Source organism: Centroberyx gerrardi, chromosome 13 (assembly GCF_048128805.1).
Source record: "Centroberyx gerrardi isolate f3 chromosome 13, fCenGer3.hap1.cur.20231027, whole genome shotgun sequence".
Taxonomy (NCBI): domain Eukaryota; kingdom Metazoa; phylum Chordata; class Actinopteri; order Beryciformes; family Berycidae; genus Centroberyx; species Centroberyx gerrardi.
This window is the reverse complement of record NC_136009.1, coordinates 12,591,384-12,606,101: the sequence shown is the minus strand read 5'-3', so window position 1 is coordinate 12,606,101 and position 14,718 is coordinate 12,591,384. Positions and strand designations below refer to the sequence as shown.

The 14,718-nt window shown below is 42.8% G+C and overlaps 2 protein-coding genes across 2 annotated transcripts; one reads left to right on the top strand and one right to left on the bottom strand.

Annotated features, from left to right (window-relative positions):
* Positions 1-161: 161 nt before the first annotated feature.
* Positions 162-5,438, bottom strand: LOC139909270 (ras-related protein Rab-11B-like). The gene is made up of 5 exons (XM_071896284.2): positions 5,248-5,438; positions 2,990-3,185; positions 1,967-2,160; positions 1,526-1,606; positions 162-906 (listed from the first exon to the last, which is right to left on the bottom strand). The coding sequence occupies exons 1-5, from the start codon at positions 5,285-5,287 to the stop codon at positions 761-763; spliced, it is 657 nt and encodes a 218-aa protein (XP_071752385.1). The 5' UTR covers positions 5,288-5,438; the 3' UTR covers positions 162-760.
* An 862-nt stretch (positions 5,439-6,300) lies between these two features.
* On the top strand, positions 6,301-14,718 carry LOC139909282 (mitochondrial import inner membrane translocase subunit TIM44-like). The gene is made up of 13 exons (XM_071896303.2): positions 6,301-6,330; positions 6,743-6,847; positions 7,844-8,008; positions 8,157-8,237; positions 8,707-8,856; positions 9,145-9,278; positions 9,440-9,525; positions 9,793-9,885; positions 10,087-10,211; positions 10,380-10,430; positions 10,847-10,936; positions 11,191-11,301; positions 12,492-14,718. The coding sequence occupies exons 1-13, from the start codon at positions 6,301-6,303 to the stop codon at positions 12,609-12,611; spliced, it is 1,341 nt and encodes a 446-aa protein (XP_071752404.1). The 3' UTR covers positions 12,612-14,718.

Genomic DNA, 14,718 nt, shown 5'->3' with positions numbered 1-14,718 from the left:
TATTTCCTATATTTTGGAAATGCTGGGTGTGTTGGACTGTGGGATCATCCAAGAGGACCAGCTGATGTCAATCCAGTGGTCCTGTGGTAAAGACGTGGTGCAGGTATGTCATTATGATATTACACATGCAATGTGTTACAAAACATGTGGACACAGCAATATAATATTGTAAAATTTAATTTCATGGCATTAATATAATGTATGTGAGCAGACAAGCTATCAAAAACAAAACAAAAAAGAATATATTTTACACAAAATGAAGTAAGCATCAGCAGCGCCACAACCACTTTTGAGATGATGACTGAACAAGGAGGAAGGGAGCCCAAAAACAGGACTGCTGGTACTACTGAAACAGGCAGGATTCAAACCCAGGCCTTCCACACGTGGCATTACCCATCTACAAGTCAGCCAGAGGGGAATCCATCCTGGCCTAGGGAGATGTTTAGGTTTACAGGGTCTCAGGCAAGGCTATTCTGCTACACTATCATGGGTAACTGTAGTAGCTACCTATGGCAGTACCGTCAGTCCTGTTTCTGCGCTAGAATGTAGCAGCCTGGGTCCGATTACTATTTAAAATCAATTCAAACACTTCTGAGATCACTTCTGATCTTTTGTGGCACAATGGAACCGATTCCATTGCTCTAAAAAGTGCAAATCCTGACAATATTGCACCCCAGGCAAATGGAAGCATATCAAGCATATCGACGTTGAGGATTTCAATTAATAATCGACCCAGGTGAGGAGGGACGGTTGTCATGGGTTACAGGTTCTGGCAGCACTGCAGTTTGCTCCCCCTCTGGCCGTCCGTGGTGGGGGGAACACTGATATCCACCACGTTGTTTCCCGGGGACTCATCATGGGCAGACCGCTCAGCGATCTGCTTCTGCGATACGATGCGGTAGATTTCTGTTTTTAAAAAGATGGAAGAGAAACGGACAGATCAGGCGTTTTGCTCTTGCTATTCTGTGTAGACTGGCAAAGCAAGACCGCTGATGGCATGCCACTGGCATTTCTAACCAGATTAGATAACTGCAAATGAAGCACCCAGATAGTGGTTGATGTGGTGTGGCAGCTACGCATCTCCCTCACTTGGCAAACCAGTACATCAGAATGAAGTTAGAGATGCACCCATACAGGGAGTCAAATGTTGATGTCGAAAACCAGAGGCAGAAACGATGCTTAAATATTTTACTCAGGTAGAAATCCTTGCTTTGGCTCAAGTTAGATAAGAAGAACTTCTCAGTAAGAGAAAATTACTTAAAGGTAAAGAAAATAATGAAGAATTTAGTGCCTGTTCTAAAACTGTTCCCCCAAATGAACTGATTACCCTTTTTTGGCAGTTGCAAATAATTGGATGGGACATTATTAGACCAAGGTTTGGGAATAATCCCTTTCTAATTATATCAACAAATTATTAGTATCTGCGATGGCCGGTACTCTCCAGAATGACTTTACATGACATTACTCATGCACAATTTCTAGAGAAGTTGCAGTTGGTACTTTCCACCTCTGTTCACAAGCATACCTGTGAGGATGTTCTTGAAGGCTTCCTCAACATTTGTTGAGTCCAAGGCTGAAGTTTCTATGAAAGATAGATTGTTCTTCTCTGTGGGGTAAGAAAAAAGCAGTTAGAAAGGCAGTGTGAAAAACTGTTCTCACAAAGACCCAGCTAAATAAGAAAATGTGCCAAGGGAAAAACTGCAAGTAAGGAAACAAGCACTCTCCAATTCTCTACATATTCTTTCCTTGCCTCCTTCAGAAAACCAATAAACGCAATGGATTAGAAGAGATGCAAGGGAATGGACCTATGATCTTCTCTAATTATAATTTATGAGAAACAAGGATAGTGGAAATGTGAAAAGTAATGGAGATGGAGGGGATATCAAAAAACCCCGCTCCTTACTCCACTATTTAGCCTTCCTGTGTCTCTTTTTGACTAGACTCCAGTCCGGTGAAGTTGTCGTACCTGCGAAAGCCCGGGCTTCGTCTGTGGGCACGGCCCTGAGGTGGCGCAGGTCGCTCTTGTTGCCGACCAGCATGATGACAATGTTGTTGTCGGCGTGGTCCCTCAGCTCCTTCAGCCAGCGCTCCACGTTCTCATAGGTCAGGTGCTTGGCGATGTCGTACACTAGGAGCGCCCCCACCGCCCCTCTGTAGTATCTGTAGGGAGAACAAAATCATGCACCTGTGGGTGAGGATGAGTGTGAGGATGGCGAGTACCATGCTGCTGCATTTCTCTGTATTCATCTTTACTATCGTTTCCGAGAAATCCCTAAACTGGTGAAATACTGAAGCGATGCTGTAGCCTCGAAAAACCTGGATCACCATGATCTCCTGAAATTGTTTTGGGAAGGCCTAGTTGGGGCTAAATCTGTCAGAGTCAAAGTTTTGTTTTGACCGAATTTGGCTCCAATTAATTGAAGAGATATCTGCGCTTTTCAATGTCTCTATCAATGCTACTCTTGTAGCCTCTGCTACAGGCGCCCCTCCCTTGACTTCTGGAACAATAAAACTGTCACTACGGTAACGACTAGGATTCTAACACATTTCACAAGTGAGAATTCAGATAGCTTACATTTTGTATCTTTGGCATTTAGCAGACACACTTATCCACTTGCTGATGGACACTTAACAAGACATATGGATGTTGCCAAACTGAAGCTGTGACTTTCTGGTCTTCTTGGCCATCCTGCAGCTGCCCAAGCTACCAATTGATCCAAATCGGCATTCCAATAGTGTTTTAGTATAGGGTATAGGTACCTCTTGAACTGGGTGCTACAGAACATACCCAACTATCAGCCTTATTATCAGTGACTTAGATTGAAGGGTAGAGTCACAGTATGACCCAATTCCTCAGCTGGGACTGCACTGCTAGGGCTTTCCCCCCTATACTGAAGGGTTCCCCATGCCCAGTAGAACTATCTGTATGCTCTCAAGTGAAGTCGGGCCCGTGCCCGTCCAAGAGATGGACGGGCAGTTCCACACTTACGCCGAGGTGATGGCTCTGTAGCGCTCCTGTCCTGCCGTGTCCCAGATCTGAGCCTTTATCGTCTTGCCGTCCACCTGAATGCTGCGTGTGGCGAACTCCACCCCGATGGTGCTCTTGCTCTCCAGGTTGAACTCGTTCCGTGTGAATCGAGAGAGCAAGTTACTCTTCCCTACGCCCGAGTCTCCAATTAGCACAACTGTAGAGAGGGAGAAAAAAGGTGAGAGGCAGAGACAGTGTGTATACAGGGGGTCTGTCTGGTCAACAGGTAGATATCAATAGATCAGGTAACCTTGGTATTGCATAGAGCAGTGGTTCTCAAACAGAGGGGTCTTGAGATGAGTTATGGGATAGGAACAAAACATATTTCTACAATACATATTTACTATCATGTCTATTTTTTCTGATTTTCCTCTCATTTTTGGCTTTTTTTGTGAAATACTGAATAGTTTTAAGCCACTAGGCCTCTTCTGATAATCAAATGAAACAACCTGAAAACTGTTCACCACTGTGCATATAACCTGAACCTGTGATGGGAGGGGTCATGCTTTGTTTTAAGAAGTCACATGCCAAAAAGGTTGAGAACCACTGGCATAGAGCAAGGGGGTAAACTAACCCAAACAACATCAGTGAAATGATGGTGACCAACCAAATACATCAGGCTTTTTCTTTTCATCCTGCATCAATAATAGACCCAGGTAAGCTTGACCTTCCACAGGTCAAGGGGTTAGACTAGCCAGAACACCCTCAGGGTGGTGATATTCAGCAAATGACCTGCTGAAATACTGTCTCCCTGAGGGCTTTCGGCTACAGGGAGGCTGTAACTTGGCAAATGAGAGTTATGTTTTTCAACCCTCCTTAAATCTTCCCTCCTCCACAGAGGAAAAAGAACTATGCTGTACAAATATTGCAGCATAACTGTCAGCCCCTATAGGAATTTTACGATGATAGCAGTAAAAAATACCATAAAGAACAATAAGATCACTATAAAGTCACTATTGATTACCACAGCCACACTATAAGTCTGTGTAGGAACATTGTTGTTAGCATCCATAGGCAAGACAGACAAGCACAACAGATTGATTATTAACAGGCCTTGTTGAAGTGAGTGAGTCATAAGAGCAAGGTGATTTATTTGGCCTTGGCCGGCTGAGCTGGTGGCAGCCCGGGCCGAGGTGGCTGCTGGCGGCTGCTCATGGCAGAGCAGCGGAGGTGGAGCCCTTTTGTTTTCTTTCTCCCTCGACAAAGGAAATAGAGCCGAACTTTGTCCCTGTCGGCATCACGCTGGTTCTGGCTGCAGGAAGCTGATAACAGGCTCCATCAAAACCTGAATCGACAGTTTCAGGCCGCGTTGCCCTTCCTGTTTCAGCCGGGTACAGAGACGATGGCTCGGAGAGAGAGAGAGAGAGAGAGACAGAGAGAGAGAGAGAGAGAGAGAGAGAGCCCTCGCCTCCGGCAGATGCCCTATTCATCCCACAGAGGATACTTTGTTACATCTAAATGGCCTTTTGGCTTACAGGCCCAGGATGTTAATGTGCCACAGGAGCTGATATCATGATCAAAGGATTGCATTCTGGATCAAATCGAGCACTAAAGATAAACACAGACCTGAGCCTGTTACTGCTTAAATCTTGGTGACAATGTCCTATTTCTTTCTTCCCAGGCCTATTGATCCTTTTCATATTATTGCTGAAATAGGCCTATTAAGAATTATTGCTGCGTTTTCAATGTCAATTAGAGCTAACGGACTATAGGTCCACGATCCCTATCTGAGGCTGAAGCTTATTGATCATCATGCCCACAGAGGCAGAGGCTAATAGGCCTGTAATCACCCATAGAAGGTGTAAGGCAGGAGAAGAAAACATCAAATGTCATTCAGTAAAGGAGGAAACTGTTCGCTCGGTACTGATGAAACTGTAATTCCTTCTCTGAAAGTACAAAAAGTCAAAACAAAACAACGGCTTAGCACGGATAGGGTGTTGCATCCTTTACCTATAAATATAGCTGCGGGCGTTGTAATTTTACAATGACAGCATTATGTAGTAATAACACCAAAGGATTGTCATCCGGGCATACATTGTTTCTATGATAAACATTAGTCCGATTCGCTGAAAAATGCAGATATCTGCTTGGTCACTGCTCAACGAAAATGAAACAATAACAGATTTAAAGAGATTTAGAGAGCGTAGCTTTGTCGGTGTGAGCCTGTGTAAACGGGGGAATGCAGTCATCATTTTTTTTTTTTTTTTTTTTTTTTTTACCTTTGAACAAGAAATCGTATTCATCGTCTCGGTTCCCCATTCTAGACGAGGCCGCTCCAACGCTTGTCTCCGGAACAGAGTGTGTGAAGAGTGCGTGTATGAATTATCGTTATATGCAATAAAAATATGTTAAAGATTTGTAGTGAGACTCTGCGCCAGTGTTGGCTGTCAAAGCAGGCTGGCCGCAGGAAGGGAGAGCTCCCAACTCTGCAGAAGGAGGGGAGGAGTCCTTGCACTTCCCATACCTTCCTCCGGGGGGCGCTCTTTACTGGCATGCCGAGAGACACCATTCAGCTGCACGGGTGGCCAGGCACAGGCCAGGCCACTTTCGTTCTGAATGAAAGGGAATAAACAGTTTACAAAAAACAAAAAGAAAGTAAAGCAGAAACATTGAAATAATGAACCCAAAAATAAATGATTGGCGCAGAATAGCATTTGATCATTATCATTAGGCTAGTGAATTATTATCGATTAAAGATTTATCGAACATTTGCATTAGGCCTATTTCTTATTTAAATACAATATTTTATCAAAGTAATAAGCCACTCAACGCCTCCGGTAAAGCAATGGTTCCCAAAGTGAGATTCAGGATTCAAGCAATGAGCAATTCATTTCTTATTCAGATGTCTTTTACAATACAGTAGTTGTAGTAGTAGTAGGCCTAGTAGTAGTTTCAGTAGTAGCCTAGTAATAGAAGTTTTAGAAGTAGTATTATTAGTAACAGCAGTAGTATTTGGACTAGCACTAGTAGTAGCAGCAGTAGTATCAAGTGATTAATCTAGACATATGTTGAATTCAGAGTTTGCATTTATAAATGAAAGAAGTTCGTTAAAATATAAATTATTTTATGCCAGATTTGACTCGACGACCTTTTCTTTGTGACAGAAATTATAAAATATATCTTTTATTGACTTGTGCTTATTGCTTAATATACTGAGTTCATGCTGACAGGAGACCCGCCCACCGCCCACCAGCTCTCCTCCTATTGGCTGAGCGGAAGGTCAGCTGCTGCAGCAGGGTCGCACGTGCTGCTCCGCGCATTTCAAGATCAAGATGGCAGCCTCCGTGTGTCGGTGCTACGAGGTTAGGCAATATTACATGTCCTTCATTACTGTTCTCAAGTCTCCAGCCGATAAGTTGTTGATGTTGATAGATGGATATGGCTTCGGTATTTGGCTTTTCCGCGTCCTAAATAGTGGACGTGATTTTAGTTTGTTTTTAGCAACAAGAGCGCGAGATGTCGGTTAGGAAAAGGCCTTGCTGCAGCTGGCCACTGTATTTCACAGCCGGGTTCACAATGTTCTTGTTTAATTTCTAACGTTACATAACATCCTAGCATGATAATTCTGTTTTTCACATTTTGTGCCCGGCTCGGTGTTGTAGCTGCATGGCTCGCTGCCGGCAGTAGGCTGTTCACCACCTGCCATTCACTCTCCATCCTCTCCACTGTCTGGAGTGTTGTTGGTGACTGACAGTGAGTTGCTCTCCCTTGCAGCTGGTGGGCAGACGCGGCCTGGCTCTCTGCTCGCGGCCCCTGGTCTCCTCACTCTGGAGGGGAGATGCCTACAGGATACATGGGACCCCGGCTGCACCTGTTCAGGTATTAACATGACACTCGCAAACTCTTTGTGGATTACATCGTAGGCTGTGATAATTACATGTGTTTGGATAGCTTTACAGAATTCGTTTGAATTAAAAAGTTGAGCCACTCTGACAATACGACCACACAACGACCTAGATACTGCAGTACTGTGTTAGTCAGCCGCCAGGTCTGAGTCTGACTCAGCTGACACATTGTCATGTCCAGGGCTGGGAAGTGATGTAATACTTGTAAGGCATTACATATTCTAAATGCAAAAAATGTAACTGTATTCTGTTAAGTTAACCTAAAAAATAATGTAGCCTATTCTGATCACAGATACTTATGTTAGATGATTATTTCTGGGAATACTTTTAAAATGAAAGTGAGAAACTCAGAAGGCCAGGTGAAGGTGAAGAACATTTGTGTTTGTATGCAATCCTGAAGTGAATTTCCTGAACTTGGTAATTTGTCACCTTTTCTTATTGGTACCAGTAGGCTTCCTTTATCCCTCAAATACTGCAAAGTAATCTGAAAATAACTGAAAGTAATCACAATACATTGCAGAGTTTTGGTAATCCTTTGAATTACTGATTGCAGTTTTGATGAAGTAACCAGTAACTGTAATGAAATCTATTTTTAAAGTAACCTACGCAACCATACACATCACATACAAAAAGCTGTCAGATATAAAATGAACTAACAATTGTTCAGATTTGTTCATTGCTATGTTAGAGGTGTGACTTCTCCTTTACTTTTCCTTGTTTCATACTACAGTAAATGGGAGATGGACTCATACCCAATACATTTCTTCATTGAATGTCTTTTTTTTTTCTTCATATTGTCATAACAATATCAATATTTGTTAGTGTATTCATAATGTGCCAGCCAGATGAGGAATGCTCTAACCCATAAGGTCTTCCCATTGGGACTTTGTGGATAGCCATGAGTCTGTCCACACTGTCTTTCCAACTGTCTGCCCAAGCACTCAGTCCCTCTCTCTGTCTGTCCCATTAGGTGCGATATGCTTCAGGTCGAAAGGGTTTTCTGGGGGAGTTTGTGGACGGCCTGCGTCAGGAGTTCAGTAAGAATCAGGAGATGAAGGACAACATCAAGAAGTTCAGAGAAGAGGCCAAGAGGCTTGAGGAGTCTGATGCCCTCCAACAGGCCCGCAGGAAATACGTAAGAACATTGTTTGGTTCATAACCCCTGTGATTTTATATGGGACAGTGTCTGTTGGGGGCATGTTTGAAGTTTTTGTAAAAACACAACTTACCTTGATTAAGCTGGATTTACCTAACATGACATTTGTGTTTTTGTTCTCCATTAGAAATCCATAGAGTCTGAGACAGTGAAGACCTCTGAGGTGTTTAAGAAGACATTTGGCTCTCTGTCTGAGACTGTCAAGGAGGTAAGCTGTCAGCACTTCTTCTGATTTAACTTTACCATATTAGTACAATAGCAAAGCAAGTGCTCATTTCCATGCCACTGCAGTGTGGGTGCAGGTTGGCCTTATGAGAAACTTTACTTTCAAGTATAAAACTTCTAGCTTGGTTTCTGAATATCCATCCATATAGCTATGTTATATTGTTTTATATCTTATGTCCTGTTTAAACCTCATAGTTGCAATTTTGAAAAATCCCTTTTGATGTAATTGGTGGCAAATATTTTCCACCATGCATAGTAAATGTTTAATGACCCTGGTACGCAGCCAAATTTGGATATATCAGTGTAAATTGTCAAAAATACATGGCCTCAAATGGGAAAATAAAGTAATTTAAATACTGATTACTACTTATTATACGTATTAACTGCTTCTCTCTCTCTCTATCTATCTATCTATCTATCTATCTATCTATCTCCCCCTCGCACGGCCACAGGGTCTTGAGGAAGTGACTCGCACCGACATCGGGAAGAAAATCAAGGAAGGGGTGGAGGAGGCAGCCAGGACCGCCAAGCACTCCGCCGAGTCTGTCTCCAAAGGAGGAGAGAAACTAGGAAGGACGGGCGCTTTCAGGGCCATCTCACAGGTCAGAGGTCACATGTTACGGTTAAAATAGATTTTCAAGTACTGATTTTCCACAAGACGGGCACAGTGGGAAAACATACTTTGACCTCCAACCTTGTAAAACTGCATATTTTTCTGCATCTCAGTTATGCCCACATCAAGGCTGCTTTATCTAAGAATCGTGTTGTTTTGGGTTATGATAAAAGAAAAAAATTTAAATAAATGTCTCAAAGTTGACAAGTTTTCTTTTTCTTTCCATCTGCTCTCTGCTGTTTCCCCCTGTCTCTCTTTTGCTCTGTCATCTCTGTAGAGTGTGGAGACCATGAAGAAGGAGATTGATGTTGGTGATGCCGGTCCTTACCGGGCTCCTCCTCAGCTGAGGAAGAGGAGTGAGTTCTCCTCTAAAGGAGCAGACAGCGACTCCAGGGTGTTTGAGGCCAATGAGTGAGTAACTGTTTGAACTCAAGCCAACTCAAGTTTCCCACTGTTGTTAAATGAGCATCCTGTCCTGTGATGATTGTTCTCCACTTGGCCAGCATACTTCTCTCCACTATTCCATAGAAATAACCTCACCTGCTGTGGTTTGCCTGTATTTTGTGATGCAGAGAGGCTATGGGTGTCGTGCTCCACAAGGATTCCAAGTGGTACCAGCAGTGGAAGGACTTCAAGGACAACAACATGGTTTTCAACAGTAAGATCGTCCCCTGGATCTATTAGCTTAGATACTGTGATATGGGTATTATGGATCACCCTTGGTTGTGTGTAATTCACTTTTAAGGCAGCAGGTGGCACTAGACTCATGACAGCAGATGGCAGGAGGGTCTAATGCTGTTCAGGCTTCATGTGTTTATCTTGATTAGGTCCTTGCTTTAACCATCATTATCACTGAAAAGCACTCATCCTTTTTTGTTGTATAATTTAACCTCACCCGAGTTTTGTACCCTTTTTGTTTCTTCAGGGTTCTTTGAGATGAAGATGAAGTACGATGAAAGTGACAACGCCCTCGTCAGAGCATCCAGAGCTGTGACCGACAAAGTCACTGACCTCCTAGGTAATGCTCTGTGTCAATAGTTGAGATTGACGTCGCATTTACTTCTCATCGTCTCCTCCTGTGTGATGTGAATAATTCGATTGAAGGCCATGAAAGATGAAAGCCTGTATTTATGTACAGCATGGCAGTTCAAAGTGACTATGTTAGTAACTGTGATTGATCATGTTCTCATCACTGCTTTTGTTGGTCTTTGTTTTCCAGGCGGTCTTTTCTCCAAGACAGAAATGTCTCAGGTGCTGACAGAGATCCTGAAGGCGGACCCCAACTTCGACAAAGACTCCTTCCTCAAACAGTGTGAGAAGGACATCATCCCTAACATACTGGAGGTAAACAGACTCTCTCCCAGTTTGTCTCCATTCCTCGCTTTCTCTCTTAATGTCTGTTGCCCTGTCTCTTCCTCTTTTTGTCTCTGGTGTTCATTCATCCACTCCTCTTTCATATCTGATGTTATTTGAACAGTCATCAACAACCCAGTGTTACTGTCCTTTCTGCAGGCTATGATCCGCGGAGAGCTGGATGTATTAAAAGACTGGTGTTATGAAGCTGTAAGTGCCTCTGAGTTTTGTATTTTGGTAATATTTAGTGAATAGAGCATGGACAATGAGATATTACATGTTACCCAGGCCATATCCATCACCATCTCTTATTCTGTATGTTATATCTTGTAACTTATTCCCTCAGGATAATCTTTCCCGAGTGCATGATGCAAAGAGACATTTTGTTTACCTGATGTGACTTGGTTAGCCACTATTTTCAGACATTAATTCGAGTGTGTATTCACCATTGACATTAGCGCATTTCCCATTTCTCTTTTTCAATGTTTGCAAACAGGCAAAATCACCTCTCAGAAATAGTTCCCCCCACAAATCAGAAGTATTATCTTGGCCCACCACTTAGTAAGTTGATGTGTGTGTAAAGTATGATTTGCATACCAAATGTGTTTTCATGTCCCTGTCCTCAGACCTACAGTCAGCTGGCCCACCCCATCCAGCAGGCCAGAGCTTTGGGGCTGATGTTCCAGTCCAAAATCCTTGACATTGACAACATAGACGTAAGTGCTGTCACACTCATACACAAGCCTTCATACACAGTTTCCTGCATTGCAGTATGCTCAATTGTCCAGAGTGATATCTGTTTAATATCATTTCCTCTCTCTCTCCTTCCTCCTTCACTTTTCTCTCTCTCTTCTGTTCTTTCCTTTTATTAAGTACCGCTGTTTCCTTCTGGGTTCATAGTACTTCTGATTTATTTATTTATTCATTCATTAATTTGTTTGTTTGTTCATCTTCTCTCCCTGTGTTTTAGCTGGCAATGGGAAAGATCATGGACCAGGGCCCAGTGCTGATCATCACCTTCCAGGCCCAGGTCGTCATGGTGATCCGCAGCCCCAAAGGAGAATTAGTGGAGGGAGATCCGGTCAGTCGGCTCATAATTACCAGTATACTGCATCTGATGTAATTCAGAGGGTTAGAAGGTTGAGTCGTTTCAAGGCAGTAAGCAGCTCAAATAGCTGAAATTAGGCTAGAACTCTATAACATTTGCTCAATTCACGTCAGTCTTGATTAGTATCTATTTCACCGTTTTGATGTTTCAATAAAGGCAGTTCATTGGGTCCTATTGCTACTTGAATGATGGCCAAATTTCTGCATTGTCTTCAAGGAAACTGGATTGTTTTGTCACCGTTGTCTTTACCTTATTCAACTTGTAGACAAGGGTTTGACCAATACGTGTTTTTGAAGGCTGATATACCGAAAGTTTTGGATCGCAGCTGACAAATTCGCAACAATATTGAATATCTTTAAATTTGACCATTTTATTCTTGTCTGGGTGGAAAAGCCTCTGAAACAGTATTTAGTCCATGGGACACAAAAACTCTCCATTGAAACCCAACATAATGAAATTATTTTCGGGTTTGCAGCTCCTTAAGGCGGGGTGACTCACCTCACCTGTTCAGTGATAAGGCAGTCTGGGATATATTACTGCCTTTGAATGAAGAATCCATTTACAGAAAATATATTGGAAAAAAATTGTAAAATTTCATTGCAGGTTTATAGACTGTTTTTATGTAGCTGTGGTCAGGGAGGAACCTCCGTCATATCAGAGGACGACACTGACTGACCGATATTTCAGAAAAGGCCAATATCGGGCCGATATATCGACAAACCCATACATTGGTGTACCCATAGTGTAGCCCCTGACCTAATTATCCCTTATGCCATTAGCTAGACTATAAATGCTCATGTGGAAATAGAAACATTTTATGGATAGTAGCAAAAAGTGAGCAGCAGTACTTATAACCTTCCAGAGCTCTAACTTGATTGTCATTCTCAAGTTTATGTCACGTTTTTTAAAAATGAGGTGTTTACATAGAAGCTTGTAATATTAAAACGGTTATCCAGTCTCTGTTTCTGACTGCAAGGAAGTAGCATCTTACATCCTCAATAGAAGCCCAATCAAAAAGACAATTGATGAGTCATGATTGTGAGCTCCTCTAGATTTGAATTTTAGAATTTGAAGTTCAGTATTTAAGAATATACCACTTATTCCATATTGTCTTTTTGGCTCTAACCGTCTACTCCCCCCCCCCCCCCCCCCCCCCCCAACAGGAGAAGGTGATGAGGATGATGTATGTGTGGGCGTTGTGTCGTGACCAAGAGGAGCTGAACCCCAACGCAGCCTGGAGACTACTGGACATCTCCGCCTCCAGCACTGAACAGGTCCTCTAGGAGGAGGACGAGGAGGAGGGGGAGGGACGGGGGCGAAAAGGTGCATCTGGGACACGCGCACACCGAGAAGAAGGGCAAAGATACAAAGCTGGAATACATACACATACCGATACTCATAACACACACACGCACGCACGTCCGAGGGCAGTGCGCACACTCCTGCTGAATCCAGTCTCCCATTGCCAACAAGAAGATTCATGTGCAAATGTGTATATTCGACCACATGCAAGCATGAAAACATAGATGAACACGGAGGTAAACCATCTGACAATTCCATACAAATCTGTGTGTGTGCACTGTGTGCTCTGGATGGAGCCGATACGTGTGTGTAATCTCTCGCTGGATAGCTCAGTGTTTGCGTTTCCGGGTACTGAGTGAAGTGTGGACACAGTACAAGCCAACGACGGCTCGGGAGCGAGTGGAAACTTATGTTTTCACCAACTGACTGTAGAAGAGGAGCCTGTGCTATTTCCCTCATTCTCTCTTGCATCTCTCCATCCACATCTGTGACTAGACCTTTTATCAAAGGCCAAAAACAAGTAAGGTGAGATGGAATCATAGAATATAGGATATAATAATGTGTTCAAGGTCCATTCTGTCGTATGTCTTCAACAAGAAACATATTGTATCTACATATTAATATAAACTGTTAACTCCTTGTAAATATACTATATGTCAAGCACTGCTTCTTTGTAAGCTAGGGAGGGACCACAGTCGGATATTGTCGTCACGGCAGCTTCATCATATGAGGGTCATTTGCCATCTCATGTGTTGCACTTTTTTCAGTTCCGTCGGGTTTACTGAACTGTTTGGTTTACTGTAACGTACGGTAATGCACACAGGGTGAGAGCTGCAGATGAGAACGGTGCATTGCTGTATTGTGTTGACTGTTATTGCCATTTTTTTATTATTTTGTCTGACCGTGTGTGTTTCTGCTCGCAGGTCAGCGGAGACTGAACACAATATGGTTGTACTGTACCTCTCTTTACTTGACTAGTTCAGGAACCTACAAAACATGACCATGCTTGTGAAGAGAGGTTGTGTCTTGAAATGTGAAGTGCCCACATTGTACCAACAGAACTTAATATGAAGTGGCTCATAATTTGAGCACGTCTTGTATCTATGACACATGGCCTGTGATTGTATTGGCTATAGAGGAATGAGTCCATGAATTAAGGAGTCCATGTTGAAGCGGCTTTGACAGTGTGATTTCGGAGCCCATGTAGCTCTCACAGCACCTGTCAGCATGTCATCTGAGCTCACAGTGTGCAATGTTTTTTTATGCCATGAGTCCTCGGCTTGAGGTGACGATGTGAGACATTCCATGGATGTAATTTTTGCAAGGCATGCAACAACCGGTGATGCTAAAACCTGCTAGAGATGGTATTGTGTAGAATGTGTCACTCCTGGAGGCAAAAACCCCCACCTGGCAACACTAACCATAAAACGTGCACTTCCAATGCTGAAACACAAACAATGGGAGAGTGCATTCATTGGCAAAAATGTGTGACATAAAGACAGATACAGTGTCAAAACTTGCAATAGTATTTATCAGAAATTGTCTGTAATTGAGCCGGAGCGTGGGGTGGGTTTTTGTGTTATAGTTTGTATTCAGCCAAGACGCAGTAGTGCTCCAGGCACCAAACAGTGTGAGAATTTTGTCGTTCAGATTTCGTCCGTCTGAAGTTTGTCTGTCGATGTGTATTTATGAGATCAGTTTTTCCTAACTGATCGAAATGGGGAAACCTGTTCTTCAGGTTGGAGAACATGGTTTACAACGGGGTCCAGTTTACCAAGAACGTCTTAGCATTTCCATCAGAAGAAAAATGGTCCCGCAAAGGTGCTTTTGGAGAACCCAGACTGATGAGGTCTGCTTGAAAATGACTGGATATTGCCATATTTTACCACATGACAAGATATATCTCCATACTGTATACAATTTGAATGCTTATTAATACTTATTGAACAGTGTTGGACTAAAACCTACCAAGTTTTTGTTAACTTATACATCCATCCTTTTGTCTTTGAGTTGACCAAAGAAAAATATTAAAGTGAGTTTATTTCCTATTTTTGTTTCTAGCAGTTTTATGTCTGTTTGCGGAGAATA